This window comes from Budorcas taxicolor, chromosome 1 (assembly GCF_023091745.1).
Source record: "Budorcas taxicolor isolate Tak-1 chromosome 1, Takin1.1, whole genome shotgun sequence".
Taxonomy (NCBI): Eukaryota; Metazoa; Chordata; class Mammalia; order Artiodactyla; family Bovidae; genus Budorcas; species Budorcas taxicolor.
The window spans coordinates 206,124,274-206,146,634 of NC_068910.1; the positions used below are offsets into that span (position 1 = coordinate 206,124,274).

The 22,361-nt window shown below is 51.0% G+C and overlaps 1 protein-coding gene across 1 annotated transcript in view; it reads right to left on the reverse strand.

Annotated features, from left to right (window-relative positions):
- Window positions 1–1,935: 1,935 nt before the first annotated feature.
- C2CD2 (C2 calcium dependent domain containing 2) overlaps window positions 1,936–22,361 on the reverse strand; it is a 60,034-nt gene continuing 39,608 nt past the window's right edge. Inside the window, exons 8-14 of the mRNA XM_052643256.1 lie at window positions 22,261–22,325; window positions 19,562–19,686; window positions 17,798–17,972; window positions 16,517–16,630; window positions 13,645–13,772; window positions 11,393–11,711; window positions 1,936–2,683 (exon numbers count right to left, since the gene is read on the reverse strand). Coding sequence (XP_052499216.1) covers window positions 2,463–2,683; window positions 11,393–11,711; window positions 13,645–13,772; window positions 16,517–16,630; window positions 17,798–17,972; window positions 19,562–19,686; window positions 22,261–22,325 — 1,147 coding nt within the window. The 3' untranslated portion in view covers window positions 1,936–2,462. The remainder of the gene's footprint in view (window positions 2,684–11,392; window positions 11,712–13,644; window positions 13,773–16,516; window positions 16,631–17,797; window positions 17,973–19,561; window positions 19,687–22,260; window positions 22,326–22,361) is intronic.

Here is a 22,361-nt window from a genome sequence, read left to right on the forward strand (position 1 = left end):
ATGTACGTGCGTCTGGAAGGTGGGCTCCTGGAGTGACTTAAATGTACAGGTTCTTGATGTGCATCTAATAGACACCAGCAGACACACATGTCGTCAGTACACACTCCCTCTCGCGCCAGCCCATATGCTTCTCCCTCCCTCACAGGTTGGAAGGAGAGCCCCTGACACTTCCCCAGGACCCTGAAGAGGTGTCAGGTCTTGAGAAAGTAGAGAAGCAGAGCCCTGGATGAAGGTATGGAGCAGTGAGCAGGACGCTCATGGGGTTGTTCAGGTATGGGAATGGCTACGACTTCTTTTAGAGCAAGAAAGTTGAAACTAAAAAGTTGAGTTCGAATCAAATAAAAAATTGCACTGACTTCTGATCAGTGCCTGACATTCTTACATACACAATACCCTCTTAGAATTAATTGTGAAATGTCACAGGTTCTGCCGACCACATGAGAAAGGACAAGAATCCCTCAAGTGAAACAGAACATTAATAAGACCATTGGTTCCAAAAGACTAGTAGTGATTTCTAGTCTGTGGGGACTAACTTGGTATGAACATACTAGATTTTGGAATGCCAGGTGCTAATTTACAGTGATAACAATTGGAGTATAATCTTTAAAAGCAATGTATGCTAAAAAAAAAAAAGTCATTTTACAGGCAGTTGATAACTCTTGGGACACCTAAGGATTTTGAATAGTGCGTTTTAAAACAAAATTCTTAGTTTTTACGTTTTTTGATGTGGGCCATTTTTAAAGTCTTTATTGAACCTGTTTCAGTATTGGTTCTGATGTTTATATTCTAGATTTTGGCCACGAGGCATGTGGGATCTTAGCTCTCTGGCCAGGCATTGAACCCATACCCCCTACACTAGCAGGTAAAGCCTTAACCACTGGACCACCAGGGAAGTCCCTATAATAAAATTCTTAATGTTATTTTCTAATCTCATCCTCAAAAAGAAAAAAAGTAGGAAAGAATTCTATAAACATGATTTTTATAAAGGTTTCTGCTTATCCCTGGCTCCCTTACCCATGATGTATATGTTGAAGGAGTCACAAAAGCACCTCTGGATAGGGACTCACCCAATTTCATATCTGTGACAGAAGCCAAGTGTTCATAATCGCCTTCAAGTCTTACAAAGAAAAATGGATCTTATGCAAAACCTGTCATCAGGATGACAGGTGCTCCTTAATGAGCATTTCTCCTAAAAGTGCCTCATCCAGAAGGAGTGAAAACCTGTGACTGGACCCCAGGGGATGGGCTCACGGATGAGGAACATGGTTCCCCCCAGGGGAAAGGCGAATTGATGAGGAAGGTAGTTTGGAAGATCCACAGGGTACTAACATTGTGTGCCAAGCTCACTGTTTTTTTCCACTGGAAATTAAAACAAGGGCCTCCCAAGAGCAGCTGAGCACCATTCACAGTAGCATTCTGAAGAGCTCATAAAAGAAATCTGACGTATGTTTGGCTCATTTGTTATTAAACTTCCATTCCTAAGACTCACACCTGAGACATAAAATGATTTCCTCCTTTGCCCTGATAGTACTTTGTTTCAGCTGTTGGCAATATTTGGCAAAACCTTGAACTAAAGAAAAACCACGTATGTATGGTGAACACAACCTTGTGTCTGTGGCTTATTGCTCCTGACTTCATCTGACGGGCTGGCTGCTCTCCTGTGAGCCCGGACGGCAGACGGCAGGGAAAACATTCCGTGTGTTGACTGCTCTGTTGGTATTATTATAGCTTCCGACACTATTCAGAAAAATGTAAAACCACGTAAGGATTTACATATCTCCTACTTGCAAATAGGCTCAAAGTAAACTTAGAAAAGTGTTCAGCATAATATGCATAGGATATATTTAGTATTTGCATAATTTTTCAAGTTATATGGCTAATATCAAAGGCAAGTGTCTTCCTACATTTGTCAGTGTTTCCGTTACTGCGGTGATTTCTCTGTTTGCCCGTGTCCCTCCTATCAGTCCTCAGGGGCAGCCGCACTTTTTACTCTGAGTAGCCAATCAGGAGAGGTGACCCATCCATTCCATTCACAATGACAGCATGGAGGGACCGCCCCCTTTGCTACGTGGTCCAGGCACCAACCAAGGTTAGAGCACGGAGGACCGAGCTCGTTTCCCCAGCTGCCCATCCACAGCCCCTTACAGTGAGTTCCACAGCTCGCACAGGAAGTATCCTCCCATTTAACTTCAATTCTCAGCTGTGAGCACAAACGGTGGAGTCTTCGGGTCCCCTGGCTTCTGGTGGCAAACTGGGCTTTGCAGGTTCTCTTCAGGGAAACCTCCTGGATGGAGACTGTTTTGTTTTGTTTTGTTTTCCCTTTAAAAGACAAAACGGTTGGGAAAACCCCAGCTAGATGGTGGACAGGGCGGCCGTCCAGCAGCTCGCTGGCCCTGTGGCTGTATCCCGGCAGGTGGTGATGGTGGATCCACACCTGCAGCTTACAGAGAGGGGGCACCGGCCTACGGGCAGGGGTCTGAGGGGGCGCCATTCAGGGTGCTCTGGCCCCGGTGCCTGGAGAGCAGCTTCTTGTTCAGGATCCGGGAGAGTGTCACCCCCTTCCTCCGCGCCCCATCAGGCTGCTGCAGGAACACAAGGTCGTTGTGCGACTGGCTCAGGCCGGGGTCTTTCTGCTGGTGCCGCCGGCGGAAGAAGAGCTTGGCACCCTTCCTTAAAATTCCTCCTGAAAGAGCAAGGCACAGGGTCAGAGGGCTGTGGCGAGAGGCTGGGACGTGCCCGGGAGGGAAGGAGAGAAGGCAGCTCCAGTGACTAACACAGGCAGCCTGTGACTGCAAGCGCAGAAAGGTAGCTGGGTCAGGCCACACAAGAGCTCCCAAGCCGTAGTGAGCAGAGCAGCTTAAAACATGAGAGTAGGGGCAGCGGGCTGGACTGTCCCTTGGAATCCATTCCCAGGGAAGGCACTCAGATCCCTGACTTTAAGGGGTCCCCCAGCCCTACCCACTCCTTGTCATGAGGAACAGTATAAGTAGCAGAGCAGGGAAGGGTGCTCCGATATTAAAACCAAATTAAGGACTCTGACAGAAATGATTTTCACCTTCTTAGGAAAGTTGTTTAGTCCCCGAGTCGTGTCCGACTCTTTGCGACCCTGTCGGCTGTAGCCCGACAGGCTCCTCTGTCCATGGGATTTCCCAGGCAAGAATACTGCAGTGGGTTGCCATTTCCTTCTCCAGGGGATCTTCCTGACCCAGGGATCAAACCTGCATCTCCTGCACTGGGGCAGGTGGATTCTTTACTGCTGAGCCAGCTGGGAAGCCCCTTAGGAAAGTTAAATAACACTTATTCTTTGGGGGAGGAAGAGCTTTTATAATTCCAGATCCAGTATGTGTCTATCAAGCTAAGTCACATGAAATGTCTGTTACTTGATCACTTTTGATCTACAGAACCTCAGTTTTGCCTGTTCCAACCTATGCGGATTCGACGTAAAATGATGGAACGTGAAATAGAAAAAATACAGCAGCAGCAATGATTTCAACGGCGATGCTTCCTTAAAGGTCAAAGGCCAGCTACCACAGCAACGGGACAGAGCCCACTAACCTGCTTTCACTTCCACAAACTAGTTTAACACCCTGTGAACAAGGCCCAACAGGGTCCTTTCCAGTCAGGCTGTGAAACCCATGACCATTTGCATGTAGGAGTTAAGGACTTTGAAAGAGGAATGGCTTGACGTTCCCAGTGAGGAGCTTTATAGCTAATCTGGCAATTCATTCTTTTCATGACAGATCCAGCGAGTACTTCAAAAGCTGTAACATATGCAGAAACCATCCGGCTTTATCCAAACGGGAGGCCCGAGAGCAACACTTTGCTCTTCTAGCTGAAACGTTCAGCCAGTTGTGAAATCTGACCCAGTCTTGTCCACAGACCTTTGCAGGATCAGCACTGACTGTGGGGAAGGCAGCAATCCCGTGAATTTCAGAGGCCACACCCTAGACCTGAACTTAAGGATGCCTGTCCTACTTGCTCTGCCCAGAATGGATGGGTCTCCTCTCCTGACTGGCTGCTCCAAATAAAAAGTGCAGCCAGTCCTGTGGACTGAGAGGTGGGACAGAGAAACAGAGAAACCACCACGGGAACTAAAACACTATGACAAATGTAGGACGACATTTGATTTTGATATTAGCCATATAACTTGAAAACTTAGGAGCTTCTGTGCGGAAGCTCAAGAGAAATGGGCTGAATTTCATTCGGTCAAAGCTGCCCCCAAAGACTTGTTTTGATTTTCTCTTTGGATACAATCACCTTCCAAGAAGGCTGAATAGGATATACATATATACATCAGTCAGTTCAGTTCAGTCCCTCAGTCGTATCTGACTCTTTGAGACGCCATGGATTGTAGCACGCCAGGCCTCCTTGTCTGTCACCAACTCCCAGAGTTTCCTCAAACTCATGTCCATTGAGTTGGTGATGCCATCCAACCATTTCATCCTCTGTGTGTATATATATATATATTTATTTATTTATAGTTATATATATTCATAATTATATGTATTGTATGTATATATTTACAATTATTATAAGTATATATAATTGCAAATATATAAAAATATCTATATACTTGTAAATATATATATACACAGAGGATGAGAAGGTTGGATGGCATCACCGACTCAATGGACATGAGTTTGAGAAATGGCAATCCACTCCAGTATTCTTGCCTGGAAAATCCCACGGACAGAGGAGCCTGGTGGGCTACAGTCCATGGGTCGCAAGAGTTGGACACGACTTAGTGACTAAACCACCACCACCACCAAAGTTGGGAGGTGGTGTGTGGGGGCTTGAGGAAGGCTGGAAGGGGGACAAAGCAGAAAGGTGAATGTAAGTCTCAGTGGCTTTACTCCAAGTCAACAGGCCTGACTGGCTGCTCCCTGGACCTCAGAGGTCCATTCCCGGATCCATTCTAATCCCTGGAAGATGCAGCGTATCTCAAAGAAGCCACCAGGCAGGGTGCGTGATGGCAGGAGTCACCACCAGCCCTGGGGCCTGACTCTGGAGTCTGGCCAGTGGGGTGGATACAGTGACGCCTGATGGCTAATGACCTAGGGATTCAAATGTCCCGGAGGCTCCCAGCCTGGCCAGGTTCCCTTGGGTTGGGGTGGGAGGCACTTAGGAGGTGTTTCCGGTCTACAGGTAGCTGCTCTGGGTTAAGTTCACAGTCACTCAGTCATGTCCGACTCTTTGCGACCCCATGGACCGCAACACACAGGCTTCAGCCCCTCAAATAGCATGTAAATGTGGGGCTGTCACATCAGAACAGAGGAGAGGGAGGGAGGTCCGAGGGACCCATCTGGTTAATCTAGACTCTAATCCCACTTCCCATTCCCATCTCCCTGGGGTGGCGGACAGGGAATGGAGGTGTGGGGAGGGGAGCAGACTGGTCTGTCCCCCAAGCCAGCTGCAGACCTAGCGATGTGGAAGCCAGCAGTAAGAGAACCTCCCCTCGAACACTCCATCCACAAAGCCCATTTCACACGTGTCCCTGTGCCGAAATCCCATCCGGGGTTTGGAGCCAGGGTCTGAGGTGTGAGTGGGGGCGGTGTCACGGTTTGCATCTTGTCCATCCAGAATTCTTATGCTGCAGTCCTAAACCCAGGTCCTCAGAATGTGACCTTATTTAGAGAGATGGTCATGACATTGGTGATTCAGTTATAGCAAGGTCATTAGGACAGGTGCTAATCAAGTATGACTGGGCTCCTTATAAAAAGGGGAAGTTTGAACAGAGGCACCCTGGGAAACGCCACGTGAAGGTGAAGGCAGAGCTCAAGGTGCAATCTACGAGCCAAGAGGCAATATGCTATGTTGTTAGCAATCCCCCCGACCCCAAAGCTGGGGTAGTGGCTGGGAGAGACCCTCCTTCCCAGCCGCAGGAGCAACCAGCCCTGCCCACACCTTGATCTTGGACTTCCAGCCTCTGGAACTCAGAGAAGCAATCTCTGTTGTTTAAAGTACCTCACCTCTGGAGCTCTGTTTCAGCCACCCCCAGGATCTAACACAGACGAGACAGGAAAGGGGAAGATCTGACTTAGGATGAGGATCCTGAAACGGCAGCCACGTCCTCCTGTATCCTTGAACCCTGGATACCGGGTGGAAGATCACACTGCCTTCCCTGCCAGGCACACGCGTGGTTTCTGGTCCTCATCCTCCACCCTCTGGAGCAGGTGGGCTCTGTTGTAAACTTTGCCTGCTCGGCGTCAGTGCAGAACCGGATGCTGCCACAAGTGCTCTGGTGCAGATCAACCCCTAACTTGACACGACTTGTCGTGGCTTCTCTGGGGACATCAGCTTTTTGGACAGAGCATGGTCTCGTGAGGGGTGAGACTGAGGTTTGCACCTCTACAAGCTGCAGCCCAGGTTACATTTCCCAGCCACCTCTGAGGGTGCTCTCATCTCTTGCTTACAAATAAGGAAGTAAAGACTCAGAGAGGGACACGCTCTGTCCTGCAAAGCTTGGCTCCTCTGTGCTGCTGAGCATCTGAGCTGGAGGTGGCCGGCGGGCATCTGGAGGGCCGGTCTGCCACACTGCCACCGGGGAGTCCTCCGGAGGGTGGAATTGAGCAGTTCTCAGAGGGAGCGCAGAGCAGAGCCCTGCTCTTTGGCAGGGACTTGGATAGGCTTCTGGGCGTGATGAAAGGGATGCCGGTGGCCTGGGGAGCACAGAATATTCCAGCACTGTGAGCCCTTCTCCAGGCTCCGCAGTTTAACTCATCACACGTGAAGAAGGACCAGTACAAGCCGAGGTTATTCCATGTGATCGTCTGTCTAAACTTGGTCACTCAAGCACAGTGAGCTGCGGGGAAAATAACTGGGGATGGACACAGCCACGGGTGCGCTTGGTGGATGCTGATGCGGCCGCAGCACGGTAGGTCGTAGCTCAGGCAGGCAAGTGCACTCTTCTGTGCAGGGAGGCAGGGCCATTCAGAGCCACCACGATCAGCACACTGGCACCCAGCATCCTGTGTCAGTTTGCCCAGCGTGCCCAGCGACTCCAGCTGGCACTGAGCTGAGTGTTGCTGGGAAGCCCCTGTCCGTGTGGTCCAAGTCTCCCATCTGTGCCTGAGCCCTAGGAGATACCCCAGGTGACGTGCATGGCCTTCATCCAGTCAACTGAGAACAAAGAGGAGGGATCCCTGGGCAGAGATTCTGCCTCAAGACTGCGGCATCAGCTCCTGTCTGCCCTGCAGGTTCCAGACTCACCCACACAAACTAGATCCTTGAAACCTAGAACCAATAGATTCTGTTTCCCTGGAGAACCCTGATGACACAAGAACTCTAGTTTGGAAGGTCACACTTTCCCCGGGCCCCAGAATCTGTCACTCTTTGCTGATGGGGGAACTCACAATCATGGGGCAATGGAGTGGGGCTGTTCGGATTTAACAAGCCCACCTCATTCACCTGACGGGCAGGAAGCACGGCTCAGACCTCACTCCTGATCTTAAAGATGCCTGAAGGTCAAATGTGAAAATGGGTTACATGAAATTTAAGGCAAATAACCAAAATCTTAGATGGCACCAGGAAGAGAAAAAAAAAATCTTTCCCTGGTTCCAGCAAGGTTGCTGCTGCTAAGTTGCTTCAGTCATGTCTGCCTCTGTGAGACCCCATAAATGGCAGCCCACCAGGCTCCCGTCCCTGGGATTCTCCAGGCAAGAACACTGGAGTGGGTTGCCATTTCCTTCTCCAATGCATGAAAGTGAAAAGTGAAAGTGAAATCGCTCAGTCGTGTCCGATTCTTTGGGACCCCATGGACAGCAGCCTACCAGGCTCCTCCGTCTATGGGGTCTTCCAGGCAAGAGTACTGGAGTGGGATGCCATTGCCTTCTCCACCAGCAAGGTCAATAAAAAGAAAAAAAAAAAAAATATATATATATATATATATACACACACACATAAGGCTCAAGTATAAACACGTTGTTCAGTTGCTCAGTTGTGTCCAACTCTTTTGCGACCCTATGTACTGTAGCCTGCCAGGCTCCTCTGTTCATGGGATTTCCCATACAAGAAGACTGGAGTGGGTTGCCATTCCCTTCTCCCAGGGATTGAACCTGCGTCTCCTACATTGGCAGGTGTATTGACAGGTGTATTCTTTACCACTGGCACCCCCTCCCGAGAAACCCCATAAACTCATATATGAAGGAATTAAAAATAATTATTCTATTTAATGTTGCAGATACTCCCCACTTTATTCCTGGTTGTTTCCACAGTTTAACTGACATAAATCACTCATGGAAAAATGTGTCCCAACATCTTACAGACAGGGGAACAGTGACCAAAAGTAAACTTGTAAGTTGCAGTTTGCTACCCAAAGGACAGCTCTAGATTCCGAGGGGAACCATAGACAGCCCATTCATAGGAATGACTACCTTTTAGAACCAAGGACAGTTATGGAAGCCGGTCTGTCTGTATTTCTCGGCGAGGTGGTGTCGTCACATCAGCTAACAGTTCTGTCTTTCCCTGAGATGCTGGTCCTCTACCACCTGACCAGGGCACTTTGAAGGAGGAAGGGGGGGAAACTAGCATCCTGGGAAGGTCAAACTGGGAAGGGATGGGAGGAATAAGGAAGTGGGGAGGTTATTTAACTTCCAGCTCAGTTAGGATTATCTGCTTTCCTCATAGCAAGACTATTCTTAATTAAAAAAATATATATAAAACAAAAATAACTTACTGTGTAGGCAATTAACTCTGGTTGGCATAGCGATCCTCTTAAGTTAAAGGGGATGAGCAGGAGATGGAGAAAAGGAAGAAGTGAAAAGAAAAGTTTGCAACAGCAAAATCAGAATGCGAGACGGTAAGAGTTTGAAGCATTTACATCACATAACATAGGACGTTACTGAGCAGGACGTTGGTTTGTTTGTCTTACTTTTGAAAAATTTTCAAAGTCTCCACCAATGCTTTTGTTCTGACTTGTGGTAAAACAGACATAAAATGTACCATCTTAGCCACTTCTAAGTTTGGTTTGTCTTAAGCGCATTTGCAGTGTGGTATAAGCACACCAGGGCTTTGTTAAGCTAAAAATAAAACTAGTTTGAGGAATGCACTTCCTGTCTTGTCTGCATCATCACAGTAAGTAGATTTCCAATCAGCAGAATTCCAGGGGAATTCTAACAGGCAGGCAGGTCTCGGAAAGCTAACTTCCTCCTATGCCAGGAGACATAGGTGGTTCTTAATCTGAAAACTGGTTTTTAGTTTAAAAAGGAGAGCTGCCTCCTTGTCACCAGTTTTGGTGGAAGACAGCAACTATCCGCACAACGCAGAATCATCTAAGGTTCTGACAACAGATCTCTCAGATAACACTGGAATATAAAGCACTTTCCTTAAGTGCTACCAAATGGGTCCCTTTAAAACATCCTGGGTCTGTGAAGCCCTAGGAGTGAGGTGCATCCTGTGAGCCCAGCGCCGCCTGCCAGGGCTCAGAGTGCAGGGCCAGCACATCTGTGGGCATCAGGTCCCCAGGAATGAGGGTGTCACCCATCCCGCCGGTCACGGGAGAGAAGCAGGGTGGCCAGGACACAGCAAGGACACACACCGCAGGGAGAGCGCTCCCTGGGAGGACCAGCAGAGGGAGGGAGGGAGGAGGGAACAGCGGTCTCCAAATGCACCTGGGTTGGCGAGGCTCAGCCTTTCAGAATGGACTGAGGGCGGGAGGCAGGGTCAGCTTCCGTGAGAAGAGCAGATGGATGGCTGCTGGTCTGTTGGGCACAGAAGGGGCGCACCCACCTGTTCCCCATGTGTCCACTGCCCAGCGCCCACCTGCCTGCCTTAGGTCCAGGTGAGCCCCCTTGGGTGGCTCTGGCCCCAAGAGGCCGGGGGCAGGGGGCGGGGGCTGGTGCATGCCGGGCTGTGGACCAACAACCAGGCCACCTTTTCCACAACAGAAGCCAGGAAGCCACCACAGAGCCAGTGCTCAGGTCACTGCTCCCCACACCACTCCTGGTCACCCGACCAGGCCCTGGGGATAAGGTCTCAACACTGGGCAGGGGCAGATGGAGTCTGATCTTCATCTCAGGGTCTGGAACCACACCCAGGAATCCTCTCCTTTCTCTCCCCTCCTCTTCTCACTTCTGTCTCCTCCCCCATCTATCCCAATCTGATCTGCGGCAGTGGGTCAAGGGGGAGAGACAGGAATCGAATGGGGAGGGCTCTCCAGCTCCATCCCAAGGATACCGGGGCTGTCCTGTGCCCCGAGGTGTGATGAGCAGCACCCCTGGCCTCGACCTGGCTGAAGCCAGCAGCGCCCCCAACTCCCAGCTATGACAATTGAAATTCTCCAGCTACATCCGGCATCCCCTGGGGAGGGGACATGATTGCCCCAAGCAGGGATCACTGCACTGGTCCATGGCACCAAGAACAAAGGAGCAGAAGGCAGAGCCCCTGACCACGGTTCTCGACCCGTGAGATTCCTAATATCTACCCTCGCCGAGGAGCCGGGACCAAGCTGCACCCAGGACTCCCAGATTGGCCCCAGCCCCTGCCTCAGCTCTCCTTTTCCACGCTCTGCACCGGGACCTCCTATAACCGCCTGGCCGGTGGGGTTCTCGGGAGGCGGCCACCTGCAGTATGCACATCCCTGTGCATACAGGAGGGAGCTGAGACTCAGCGAGTCTTGAAGCCTCACATCTAGAGCTGGCCGAACCTCTGGGCTAAATTTTCTTGGCAAGTATCTTCAGGTCACCATCGTGCCAAAGCGCTGTCTGGGTTAAACTGCACACTGAAGAAATGTAGATTTAAAGCCCTGTTTTAGTGCTAATGCGAAACAGTCGCTTATTCTCATACAGTGATTACCTCACCTCCACACATGTGTTAAGCTAATTGGCTAATTTTCTAGGGAGCTCTCTCCCCGTGGGTCCTGTCAGGGCTGAGTGGGGAGGTCTGGTTTGGTTTCAGTTGGAGGGAAGCGTCTGAGAGGCATGCAAGTGCAGAGGAGCCCTTCTGTGCAGCTGAGGGGACCCCAGTCTCGGCCCAGCTGGTCTCCTTGGCTCCATCGTGGTGTGTGGCTCCTGGAGGCCCCTCTCCATGCGCTGGATGGTTCTACCCCCAGAAGGAGGGTGCACAGACAGAGAACAGGGTGCCTCTAGCCATGAACACCAAGTGGCCCCAAGAACACAGAGAGATGACCTGGCCGCTCACACTCAGAAGGGTCCTGAACGTGCCCCCAGCCCTGCCCATGGGCTCGAAAGGGGCTCAAACATTGAGTGCAGGTGTTTTTGTAGGCGTGGGGGTGCAGGGGTAGGGTGCCCTTGTAGAGGAGAAGGGCAAGAGAGCAGAGGCTGAGAACCGAATTTCAGCCTGGAAACTAGCAGGAGACCAAAGCCACGGACTGGCGGAGGGGAGTGGCGGGGAGCAGGGCCGAGGTGGGCAGGGAGGGGTGGGGAGGGGAGGGTACCTTTATGCTTCTTGGCAGCGGCTGGCTCCAACTCCGACACACTCAGGGAGCTCTCAGACAACTCGTCCCCCTCGGGGTCCTGCAGGGCCTGGCCACCCCACGCCCCAGCCGGTGGCTCCTTCTCCAAGTCCCAGGAGTCTAGCTCTATCTCCTGGGGCTCCAGGACCGGTAGGGTCCCCACTGGGGCCTCCTCCTCGGGTGGGGCAGAGGTCACAGGCCCCTCCGGCTGGTCCTGGGGGGCATCCTCTTGGTGGGCACCATCCATGGAGGCTGCGTAGTCCAGCATCAGGGCTGCGTCACTGTCCTGAGATAGTGAGGTCTGTTCAGGGATACGAGACAAAGTCAGGGTGAGGAAGATGCCAGGATACTCGGGAGGAGCAGTGAGCTGGAGAAGCCTTGGCAGCCCCACACACACAGCCGTGGGGGTGGTTTCAGCGTCCGAAGGTGCCCGGCCCTCCAAGGAGACAGCTAAGGAAGCTGAGAATCAGTGGACACAGGTCTCCCAAGGCAGAGGGTCAGCCTGAAGTGCCAGGCTGGGGGAATCTGGGAAAGAGCACCCTGTGTGGGTGCAGAGGTGGCACACGGTCTGTTTAGTGACCGCTGACAACTGCCTTTTCTGACCCAAGTCAGAAATGCCCACTGATTCAACCTGGGACAATTTGACCTTCAGTAAAAAATGGGGCTTTCTTGGTGGCTCAGCAGTAAAGAATCCACCTGCCGGTGATGGAGATGTGAGTTCAATCCCTGGGTTGCAAACATCCTCTCGAGGAAGAAATGGCAACCCACTCCAGTATTCTTGCCTGGAGAATCCCATGGACAGAGGACCCTGGCAGGCTACAGTCCATGGGGTCACAGAGGGTCAGACACGACTGAGCGACTAACACTTCCACCCTCATTCTTATTTTTTGGTTTTTAGGTTGGTATAGTTTTGCTTTTGGTCACACCGCTTGGCATGTGGGATCTCAGTTCCCTGCCCCGGGGATGGAACCCCTGCCCCAGGGATGGAACCCCTGCCCCGTGCAGTGGAAACTCAGAGTCCTAACCACTGGGCCACCAGGGAGGTACATTCACTCATTTATTAATCCTAAAGAAAACCCAGCTACTGAACTGAGCCAGGTGCTTCCAGAGATGCTATCGCCCCCTCCTGGCTGCTTCTGGAAGTGCGTGCAGGAAACCCAGAGGCATCACCTGGCTCTTGGAAGATGGTTTCCAAGGCCACCCACACCCTGGGTATAATTGCCACATTGGTGACTCGCCCCTAGCACCTCCCAGGACCTGTTATGGCCCCTTTCCCAAGAGCCAGGGGCTCAGTTCTCAGCATGCCCTCTTGGCCACCCTCTTATGCCCTCAAGAAATCAAGCCACCTGCCGTGTCCAAAAATTCATCTTCCTCCTTGTCCCCTTCCAACTACTAAATTTCCCACCTGCCCCTCCATCACTCACATTTTCTTTGCTCATTCTGAAAGGTTCAAAAGAGTAAGGGACTGTCACCTGGGCCCTTGCCCAGAGGGGCTGGCCTCTCCCGTAGCCTGGCCTGCCAGGGGATGTCCACATGGGATGCCTCGAGCCTGCCATCCGCTCTGGACTAAGGTCACAGAGCAGCACAAGGAAGGCACGGGGACAGGGGTGTGTTTTAAAACAAGCTTCATTTCTCTGACTGCAGGAGGCATAAACATTCATTGCAAAAGGAAGCGTTTGGAAATGAGTCATGTGTAAAGTGAAAGTTCCCCAAGACGGCTTGGTGATGGGGGTGGAGGTCCTGTCCCAAAGGGGAGCTGACCTCATCTCGGTCTTTCTCTTTCAGTAATTTTTCTTCAAATGATTCACCAATCTCTACACCCAAAGCATCCCAGGTCAGAAACCATCAAGTTTCTTCCTCAACAGGATAAGCTGCGTAAACAAAAATGTCGCAAGTAATCCCTTGTTGGGGGAACACAATCTGACATTTCCCGGGTGGCTCAGTGGTAAAGAACCTGCCTGCAACGCAGGAGACCTGAGAGATGCAGGTTTGATCCCTGGATCAGGAAGATGGCTTGGGGGAGGACATGCAACCCACTCCAGTATTCTTCCCTGGAGAATCCCAAGGAGAGAGGAGCCTGGCGGGCTACAGTTCATGGGGGTGCAAGGAGCTGGACACGACTGAAGCCACCTAGCAAGCCCGCAGGCAACCTGACATTCCCGGGGGTGGAACTTTCTGGAGTTAAGTGGAGGGCGGGGCGGGGCGGGGCGGGCGTGGGAGGAGGAGAGGCTCACCTTGGAGACCCCGGATATGATGATCGTGCTCTTCTTCCTCGGGGACTTGAGCTTCAGCTTCGAGGACTCGCTGAGCTGTCGGATGGCGACTTCGGCCACCGGGTCAGCCCCGTTCAGCACCAGCAGCTCTGCCGGGGGAAGAGCAGGGTCGGGCACATTAGCAAAACCTGGAACTTCGACAGGAACTTCAAAGACTGGGCAACAGATCTGGTCGTTAAGGAGGGGTTGGCAAACGTTTTCTGTAAAGGGCCAGAGAGTGGCTAGCTTGGGCTTTGTGGGCAGCTGGCCTGTCACAAGGACTCCACACTGTCTCAGAAGTGGGTAAGCAAGGCTGGAGGTAAGAGTGAGCACAGGGGACTTCACCCCTGAATGTGGTCCAGTGGATAAGAAGCTGCCTGTCAAGGCAGGGGACATCAGTTTGACCCTTGGTCCGGGAAGATTCCACATGCCTCGGGCCAACTGAGCTTGTGTGCCACAACTATTGAGCCCAGATTCTAGAGCCCGTGCTCTGCACCAAGAGAAGCCACGGCAATAAGAAGCCTGTGCAATGCAACTACAGAAAGCCCGTGCGTAGCAACGAAGACCCAGTGTGTCAATAAAATAAATAATAATTTAAAAATTTATAAATAATTTTTTTTACAATGGGCATGGCAGGTTCTGGGGAAACTTCATGCGCAGGACAGGCAATGTTTCTGGTCTATAGCTGAGGCTCTGCGCTTACACACACTCACCAAGGTGTACGCTTCACATCATGCACCTAAAAAATAACGATTATTTTGTTTATTTATTTTTGGCTTTGCTGCTGCTTGGGCTTTTTTCCAGGTGCGGCAAGTGGGGGCTAGTCTCCAGCACAGGCTCTGTAGCTGCAGCGCACAGGCTCTGGAGCATGTGGGATCTTCCCAGATCAGGGATCGAACCGGCATCTCCTGATTGGCAGGGGGATTCTTTACCACTGAGCCACCAGGGAGGCCCTCACATCGTGCATTTTAATGCATGGAAGTGATGCCTCAGTAGAGGTGATAACAGAAACCTCGGAGCTCTGGGGAGATGTGAACTCTGAAGGGCAGTGTAGCTACTCCCTGGCCCTCCCAAGAGGTTTGGACACACAAGCTATTGTTCAGGGTGTCGAGGGACCGTTCACGGAGGCTGTTCCTCCCCAGGATTAGCCTGCACCCCAGCCAACATCCAGGGAACGCTTAACTCGGACCCAAGCCCTGCGAAGAGCTCAGTGTGTGTTATTTCAGGTAAATACCCCCAAGGTCTCAGCGGGGGCTGCTTTTTCAGTCTCCATTTGAGGAATGGGGAAGACAGGAGGCAGCCAGGTGGGCGGCAGGGCTGGGACCACTCCGCTCCCCGGCCAGGTCTCTCTCACTCAGAGATGCTGCTGGACCTCACAGGTAATCGCTGCTGTGGGGCATTAAAAGGACATGGGGTGAAGGGGCAGGATGTCAGCAGGAGCTTTTTCTCAGTTTGGCCTTAGTCTGTGGACCACAGATGCTCCACTTCCATGTAGTCGTGAAGGACCAAGCAGCGGAGATCTATGTGGCCACTGACGGCGCCCCCACCCCCCACCCCAGGGGAAGAGTGGAACATGGCGAGGGCTCCCAGGAGATGGCTGCGCTGTCAGTCCCAAGTCTCAGGACGGGGGTGGCGGCACCGAGCCCAGAGCTTCCGTCCATCCTCAGAGAGCCCATCTGGGTGTCAGCTATGCTTGCGAAAGCTTCCAGGGTCCCTGGCTGCACAGAGCGGGCTGGGGATACCACCCTTAGGCCAGCGGGGGAACCATAGCAGAGACACCCCGCTCAGGGTGAAGGTGCCCCCGTGCTACAAGGCAGAGCTGAGCAAGGACTCTCGGGAGCAGCCAAAGGAGGGGTATTGCTTCTGCCGAGGATTCTGCAGCTGTTGTTGTGGGGGGTACCCTGCAGCTCCCATAGAGCCAGGGAAACTCCCACGGGGAAGAGGCAGTTTTCCACCCCTGCTAGGCTCTGAGAACACGCAGCCATCCCAAGACAGCAGCCACCAAAGGAGCGCTGCCTGCCCCCTGCCCACCCCTCCCATCCCATCCGCGACCTTAACAAGGAAAGAAAAACAGGACTCGGTGCACGGGGGCTGGTGGGCGAGCTGGAGAGAAGCCGCCTGCTCCATCTCAAAGTGCTGGTCACGTGTGATGATCAAAGGGAGGAAATTTAACCCCAATGGCAGTGACACAAGCGACCAGGAAGTGAGAACCTGCATCCCGAGTTCTGGGGACACTAACCCAGTTACAGGGGCTTCCCAGGTGGTGTTAGTGATAAAGAACCCACCTGCCAATGCAGGAGATGTAAGAGACCCACGTTCCATCCCTGGTCGGGGAGATGCCCTGGAGGAGGGCATGGCAACCCACTCCAGTATTCTTGCCTGGAGAATCCCCATGGACAGAGGAGCATGGTGGGCTACAGTCCATGGGGTTGCAAAGAGTTGGACATGACTGAGTGACTTATGCCACCTTATTACAGAGGTTTCCAGAAACAAAAAATAAAGAAGTCTTTACAGTTACATCCCTGAATCCTGCTTATTTTATGGTATCCAGGAAACTGGCACATTGAACAAGAGGACAAATAACAGTCATAAATTTTTCGTAGTGAGGCATGAGCTGGGTTTTCGGCTTCTTCTGTCCAAGCTCCCTAAAACTTAGGGCAGGGATGCCAATGGCACTCTCAATCTTCCACTGACTTCCACTTCCCTCGTGCTCTTCTGGCTCCTCACTTGTCCTTGAAAAAAACAACTCTTCCCCACACTCTAACAAGGAAATGCATCTTCTCACCAGATGAAAGCTCGTAAGCAGAGCCTGAAGGGAGCCTACTGGGGACCATCTCGAGTGGTCTCACGTTACCTGTGTCTGAGGAAGAGAATGTTTTGCTGACGGGGGCACCGTGGCAGGAGATGGCCTGGACCGAGATGTCCTTCTCGATGACCTTCACCTTGACAGGTGTCCTCAGGGGAGACTCTGCCGGGAGAAATCCTGGTTATAGCGGCCCTTCGAAAGCTGTCTGACTCTGCAGTCACCAGAAAGTGAAATCATGTCTCATTTCAGCTCTACTTCAAGCAGCCTGGGGGGCTTCCCTGGTGGTCCAGCAGCTAAGGCTCTACACTCCCAAAGCAGGAGGCCCTGGATCGAGCCTTGGTTAGGGAACTAGATGCCACATGCCGCAACAAAAGATTCCCCATGCCACAACTAAGACCCAGCACAGCCAAATACGTAAATATAACTAACTGTAACAACCTAGAGGGGTGGGATGGGGAGGGAGGTGGGAGGGAGGTTCAAGAGCAAGGGGACATGTGTGTATCTTTGGCTGATTCATGTTAATGTTTGGCAGAAACCAACACAATTCTGTAAAGCAATTACCCTTCAATTAAAAAATAAATAAACTCAAAAAATCTATTACTAACCAAATATTCATGCAGCTGGAAAAGGTAAGAGGAAAACCTTAAAATATTTTTAACACACTCTTATTCTTTTTGTGGGGGAGGGGAGGAATGCCCCCAAAGGGGCATTGGAAACCTAGGTTTAAATTTCAGAAACCTTTGAATTAAGCCAGAATTTCACGTTCTGATTTTCATTCAAGAACTGAGCCAAGTGATTTATTCTGGCATGATAATACTTCTGTATAGGCAGGAACACAGTACAAATTAAAAAGTAATAATAAATCATACACTTCTACAGAAGTTGTCTCCAAGGTGGTGGATGTGGGGACAGGTACAGAATTTGGCTAGATCCGAAACCACTATGCGTCAAGCCTCCGAATGAACGATTTTTAACATGAGACTACCCACTGGCCACTCACATCTAAAGTTTAAAGATACAGTGCTGCCCCATGTAAATGACATGGCGTACTTAATTTAATGAGATATTTCATCTAATATCTTGACTTTGGTATCAGAATACACTGCAGGGTTGAACCTTGCTTTGTCTTGTCCTGCGTCTGAAAAGATAGAAAGATAATTGTCTTAAAAGAAAAAGAGCTATGCAGAAGCCTTGCCAGTCACCATTCTTCCTGTGCCAGGAGATTTTTCTCACGAATGATCCGGAGGCCTGCGGTGCTCTGCAGTTTATAGGTGCAAGACATTTACCGGGGGAGCACGACTGCAGACTTTCTGTGGGGAGGAGCCTCACCAGAGCCCAGCGGGGACGCCCTCCCTGCGTCGAAGCGAGGCTTGGTCTTCACGGCAGTGACAGTAGTAACCACGGTCCCGCATGGCATCACAGTGCGGTCTTTCTCTATCTTTGCAGCAGGAGCAGGTGCAGGCATTTGCCAGGGTTTTCCCTCACCGGGTTCTATGTAAGAAAACTGCAGAGAAGGCTGGTTACCTGCTTGTAGTCCGTGCCGACGGACACCTCGCCATGGCATACTGCCTGCCTTTGCAATAACCTCTGATATCTTTACCTGTCACTTAGCACCATAATTAATGGGTAAGAATTCTGATTTTCCCAGAAGTGACATGGGAGGATGAGACCCAGGCTCAGACCCAGCCACTCAGCTTGTAAAGACGGGAACACAGGATGGAGAACCAAACAAAATAAGATGGCCCTTTCTGAGTCAGGCCTGAGTGAAAGGATATCACGGGCAGTTATGTCAGGCAGACGACACAATGTAACCCTGGGCAGGAAGCATCCCACTCATGTCTAGAAATGTGTGGGAGGAAACATCAGCTCTTCCTGGACGAGCTTCTTGTTTCAAGGTGAATGAGAGCAGGAGTCTGACAGACATAAATTGTGGCGCCTACACCGAGGTCACAGGTATGGAGTCCTACATCAAGGTCACAGGTGCGCAGTCCTACACCAAGGTCACAGGCGTGGAGTCCTACACCAAGGTCACAGGTGTGGAGCCCTACACTGAGGCCACAGGTGTGGAGCCCTACACCGAGGTCACAGGTGTGTGCCCTACACCGAGTTCACAGGTGTGGAGCCCTACAACATTACAGGTGTGGAGTCCTACACCAAGGTCACAGGTGTGGAGCCCCACACCCAGGTCACAGGCGTGGAGTCCTACACCAAGGTCACAGGCGTGGAGTCCTACACCTTGGTCACAGGTGTGGAGTCCTACACCAAGGTCACTGGTGTGGAATCCTACACCAAGGTCACAGGTGTGGAGTTCTACACCCAGGTCACAGGCGTGGAGCCCTACACTGAGATACAGGTGTGGAGCCCTACACTGAGGTCACAGGCATGGAGTCCTACACCTTGGTCACAGGTGTGCACCCTACACCTTGGTCACAGGTGTGCAGTCCTATACCAAGTCACAGGTGTGGAGCCCTATACCCAGGTCACAGGCGTGTGCCCTGCACCGAGGTCACAGGCGTGTGCCCTGCACCGAGGTCACAGGCGTGTGCCCTGCACCGAGGTCACAGGCGTGTGCCCTACACCGAGGTCACAGGCGTGGAGCCCTACACCGAGGTCACAGGTGTGTGCCCTGTACCGAGGTCACAGGTGTGGAGCCCTACATTGTGGTCACAGTTGTGGCATCCTACACTGAGGTCACAGGACAAAAATTTCCGGAATTAACCAAGCCCCACAGCAACTGTTTACCACGAACCTCTGGATCTAAACCTGCCAGTTCCCTGACATATTAGGTAAAATACCCACCCTTTTACCCCCTCTACAGCATCCTAACCAATCACTTAATACCACCATTCTAGCATGAATTTCCTCTATCTCAAGGCTGTAAAAACTGGCCAATAGTCCTCGAAAGGGGTTGGCTCTTCCTTGAGCCTGTCCGCTGTTCTAACAGTGTCTCCCACTCTAATAAATTCTCTTCTCTCATTCTGCCTCATGTCTGGAAATTCTTTTTCAACTTGTGCTCAGACCATGACATCAACAAAGATGTCCCTTTGCTCAAGTGGCTGGAGCAGGACGTTGGCCTCATAGAGGAGGTCATACCTCTGCAGTAACTGAACCCAACGCCGAGCTGCCCGAGGAGGCCCCGCTGGTTAGCGTAAAGCTCTGAGGCCCGGAAGGCTGCTTCTTGAACAAATCCAAGGGGACAGTCGTCATCGCCAACAGAGTTAAAGAGATAGGGGATGAGTGGGGAGAACCATGGGTGTCTGCACGGGAGCAGCTGCACCCAGAAGCAACCCTGGATGTGCCCCCCCACCCCTCCCCCCTCCCCACCCTCCTGCCTTGCTCACTGGGAAACGCTCCCATTTCAGAACATTTTAGAAAAGTTAGTGTTGTAAAAGGTACAAGAGGGCTGTGGAAAAGCCACAAACCAAGGGGGCTACAGAGTTATGAAGATCAGAGGCAGTATGTGATCCTATCCTGGACTGGGAAATACTGCTAAGAAGGACCTTAGGGGATCGGCTGATGGGAACAGAAAAATCTGGTCGGTAGATTAACAAAGTGAATCAGTGTGACTCAGGAAGCTGATAACTACACTGTGGACAAATAAGAGAATGCCCCTATTCTTAGGAAGCACATACTAAAGAATTTAGGAGCCAAGGGCCAGGATGTTCCATACTTAAATGCACATGGTTTACCCTGAGTGTGTGAGTGTGTGTGTGTGTATGAGTGTGTGTGTGTGTGTGTGTGTGTGTGGCAAGAGAGAAAGACCAACTGACAGCAACCACCATGTATGAGCACAAACAATGAAGGAAACGGGCAAAATGTTAAAAATATCTGAGTTCGAGTAAAGGTTATATGGTTGCTCTTTGTTCTGCTTTTTGTTTTTACTTAAGTTAGAAATTTCACAAATCCCATCAGGCTGGACTGGAATGGAATTCCCACATGGCCAGCAGGGGCGGTGCCCTGGGCATGGATTAGCAAACAGCAGTTCCACCCTGCGTTCAGACCACACACCCTCTCTTGGAATGTTAGTTCTTATCTCAGGAGCATCCCAGTTATCTCCAGACTACAGAGCTGAGGAAACTGCCTCAAAATTATGGCTAATTAACTAGGGAGCTTGAATTGCTTTTTCCTATGTCTTGGTAACTTTAGGAGATAAACAGATGGCTTAGTTTCACAGCTTAATTAGCCAGGCAAGGGTCACCTCTCCATTTTGTTCATAAAGATTTTAAGAAACCTAATAAATACTGAAACTATGGATTTACACACATGCATACACAGGTCCACGCTCAGTCTAGGGAGTTTTACTTCTGATTATTGTTTTCTTGTATCTAAAGCATGTGCCCAATTTTGCAGAAGGAAATGGCAACCCACTCCAATATTCTTGCCTGGAGAATTCAATGGACAGAGGAGTCTGGAGGGCTACAGTCCAGGGGGTCACCAAGACTCGGACACCACTGAGCCAGCTAACAGTTTACTTCAAAGCATGTGCTCAGCTGAAGCTGCTGGGGCTTCTTTTACAAGGAAAAGCCAGTTGTAATTCATGGAGACAGAAAGCAGAAGGGTGTGTGCCAGAGGCTATGGGAGAGGCATGGGGAGTGAGTGTTAAGTTTTGTAAGATGAAGGACTGATATTGAAGCTGAGGCTCCAATACTTTGGCCACCTGATGCAAAGAGTGGACTCACTGGAAGAGACCCTGATGCTGGGAAAGACTGAGCACAGGAGGAGAAGGGGGCGACGGAGGATGAGATGATTGGATGGTATCACTGACTCAATGGACATGAGTTTGAGCAAACTCTGGGAGATGCTGAAGGACAGGGAAGCCTGGTGTGCTGCAGTCCATGGGGTTGCAAACAGTTGGACAAGACTGAGTGAATGAACCGCAACAAAGATGAATTTTGGAGATGGATGGTGGCGATGGCGGTACAACCATGTGAATGCACTTGATGCTACTGAACTTTACACTCAAAGATGGTTAAGATGGTAATGTTTATATATGTTTTACCACAATTAAAAACTGAGATAAAATTTTAAGAAAGAAGGTTTATTAAGCCCAAGAAGGCTGAGAACTGCTTCTCAAGCCAAAAATTGTTGAATAAAAGATTTTGGATATTTGTTTTAAAAAATGAAAAGAACCAGTTGAATATACTGTTTCTCAGAATGTTTGACCTTGCTAATAACTAGAGTAACTGCTGACAAAGGTCCATATAGTCAAAGCTATGGTTTTTCCAGTAGTCATGTATGGACACGAGAGTCAGACCATAAGGAAGGCTAAGCACAGAAAAATTCGTGCTTTCGAACTGTGGTGCTGGAGAAGACTCTTGAGAGTCCCTTGGACTGCAAGGAGATCCAACCAATCAACCCTAAAGGAACTCTTTAGGATTTCCATCAGGCCACCTGATGGAAAGAGCTGACTCACTGGAAAAGACCCTGATGTTGGGAAAGATTGAGAGCAGGAGGATAAAGGGGCAACAGAGGATGAGATGGTGGGAGGTCATCATTGACTTGAGGGACATGAGTTTGAGCAAACTCCAGGGGATAGTGGAGGACAGAGGAGCCTGGTGTGCTGCGGTCCATGGGGTCACAGAGAGTGGGACAGGACGTGGTGACTTAGCAACAGCAACAATGATCGGAACGGACTTTCGGCTAAACATTCCCTTGGGAAGACCTGGAGTGGCTGAGTGGGCACGGCCAGCCCTTCTGCCGGCCCTCCCGCCCTCCCTGCCCCAAGGCCCTGGTCGGGGCTGCTGTACGACCCTCCCAGAGAGCAGGCCTCCTCCTGTCTGCTGAACACCCACCTTCTGAGGGCTGCCCGTCATCTGAAATCTGCAGGTGCAGCTCCCTCGACTTGGCATTCAACTCACTGTGGAAAGAAGGGCTGTGAGTCCTTAACAATGCT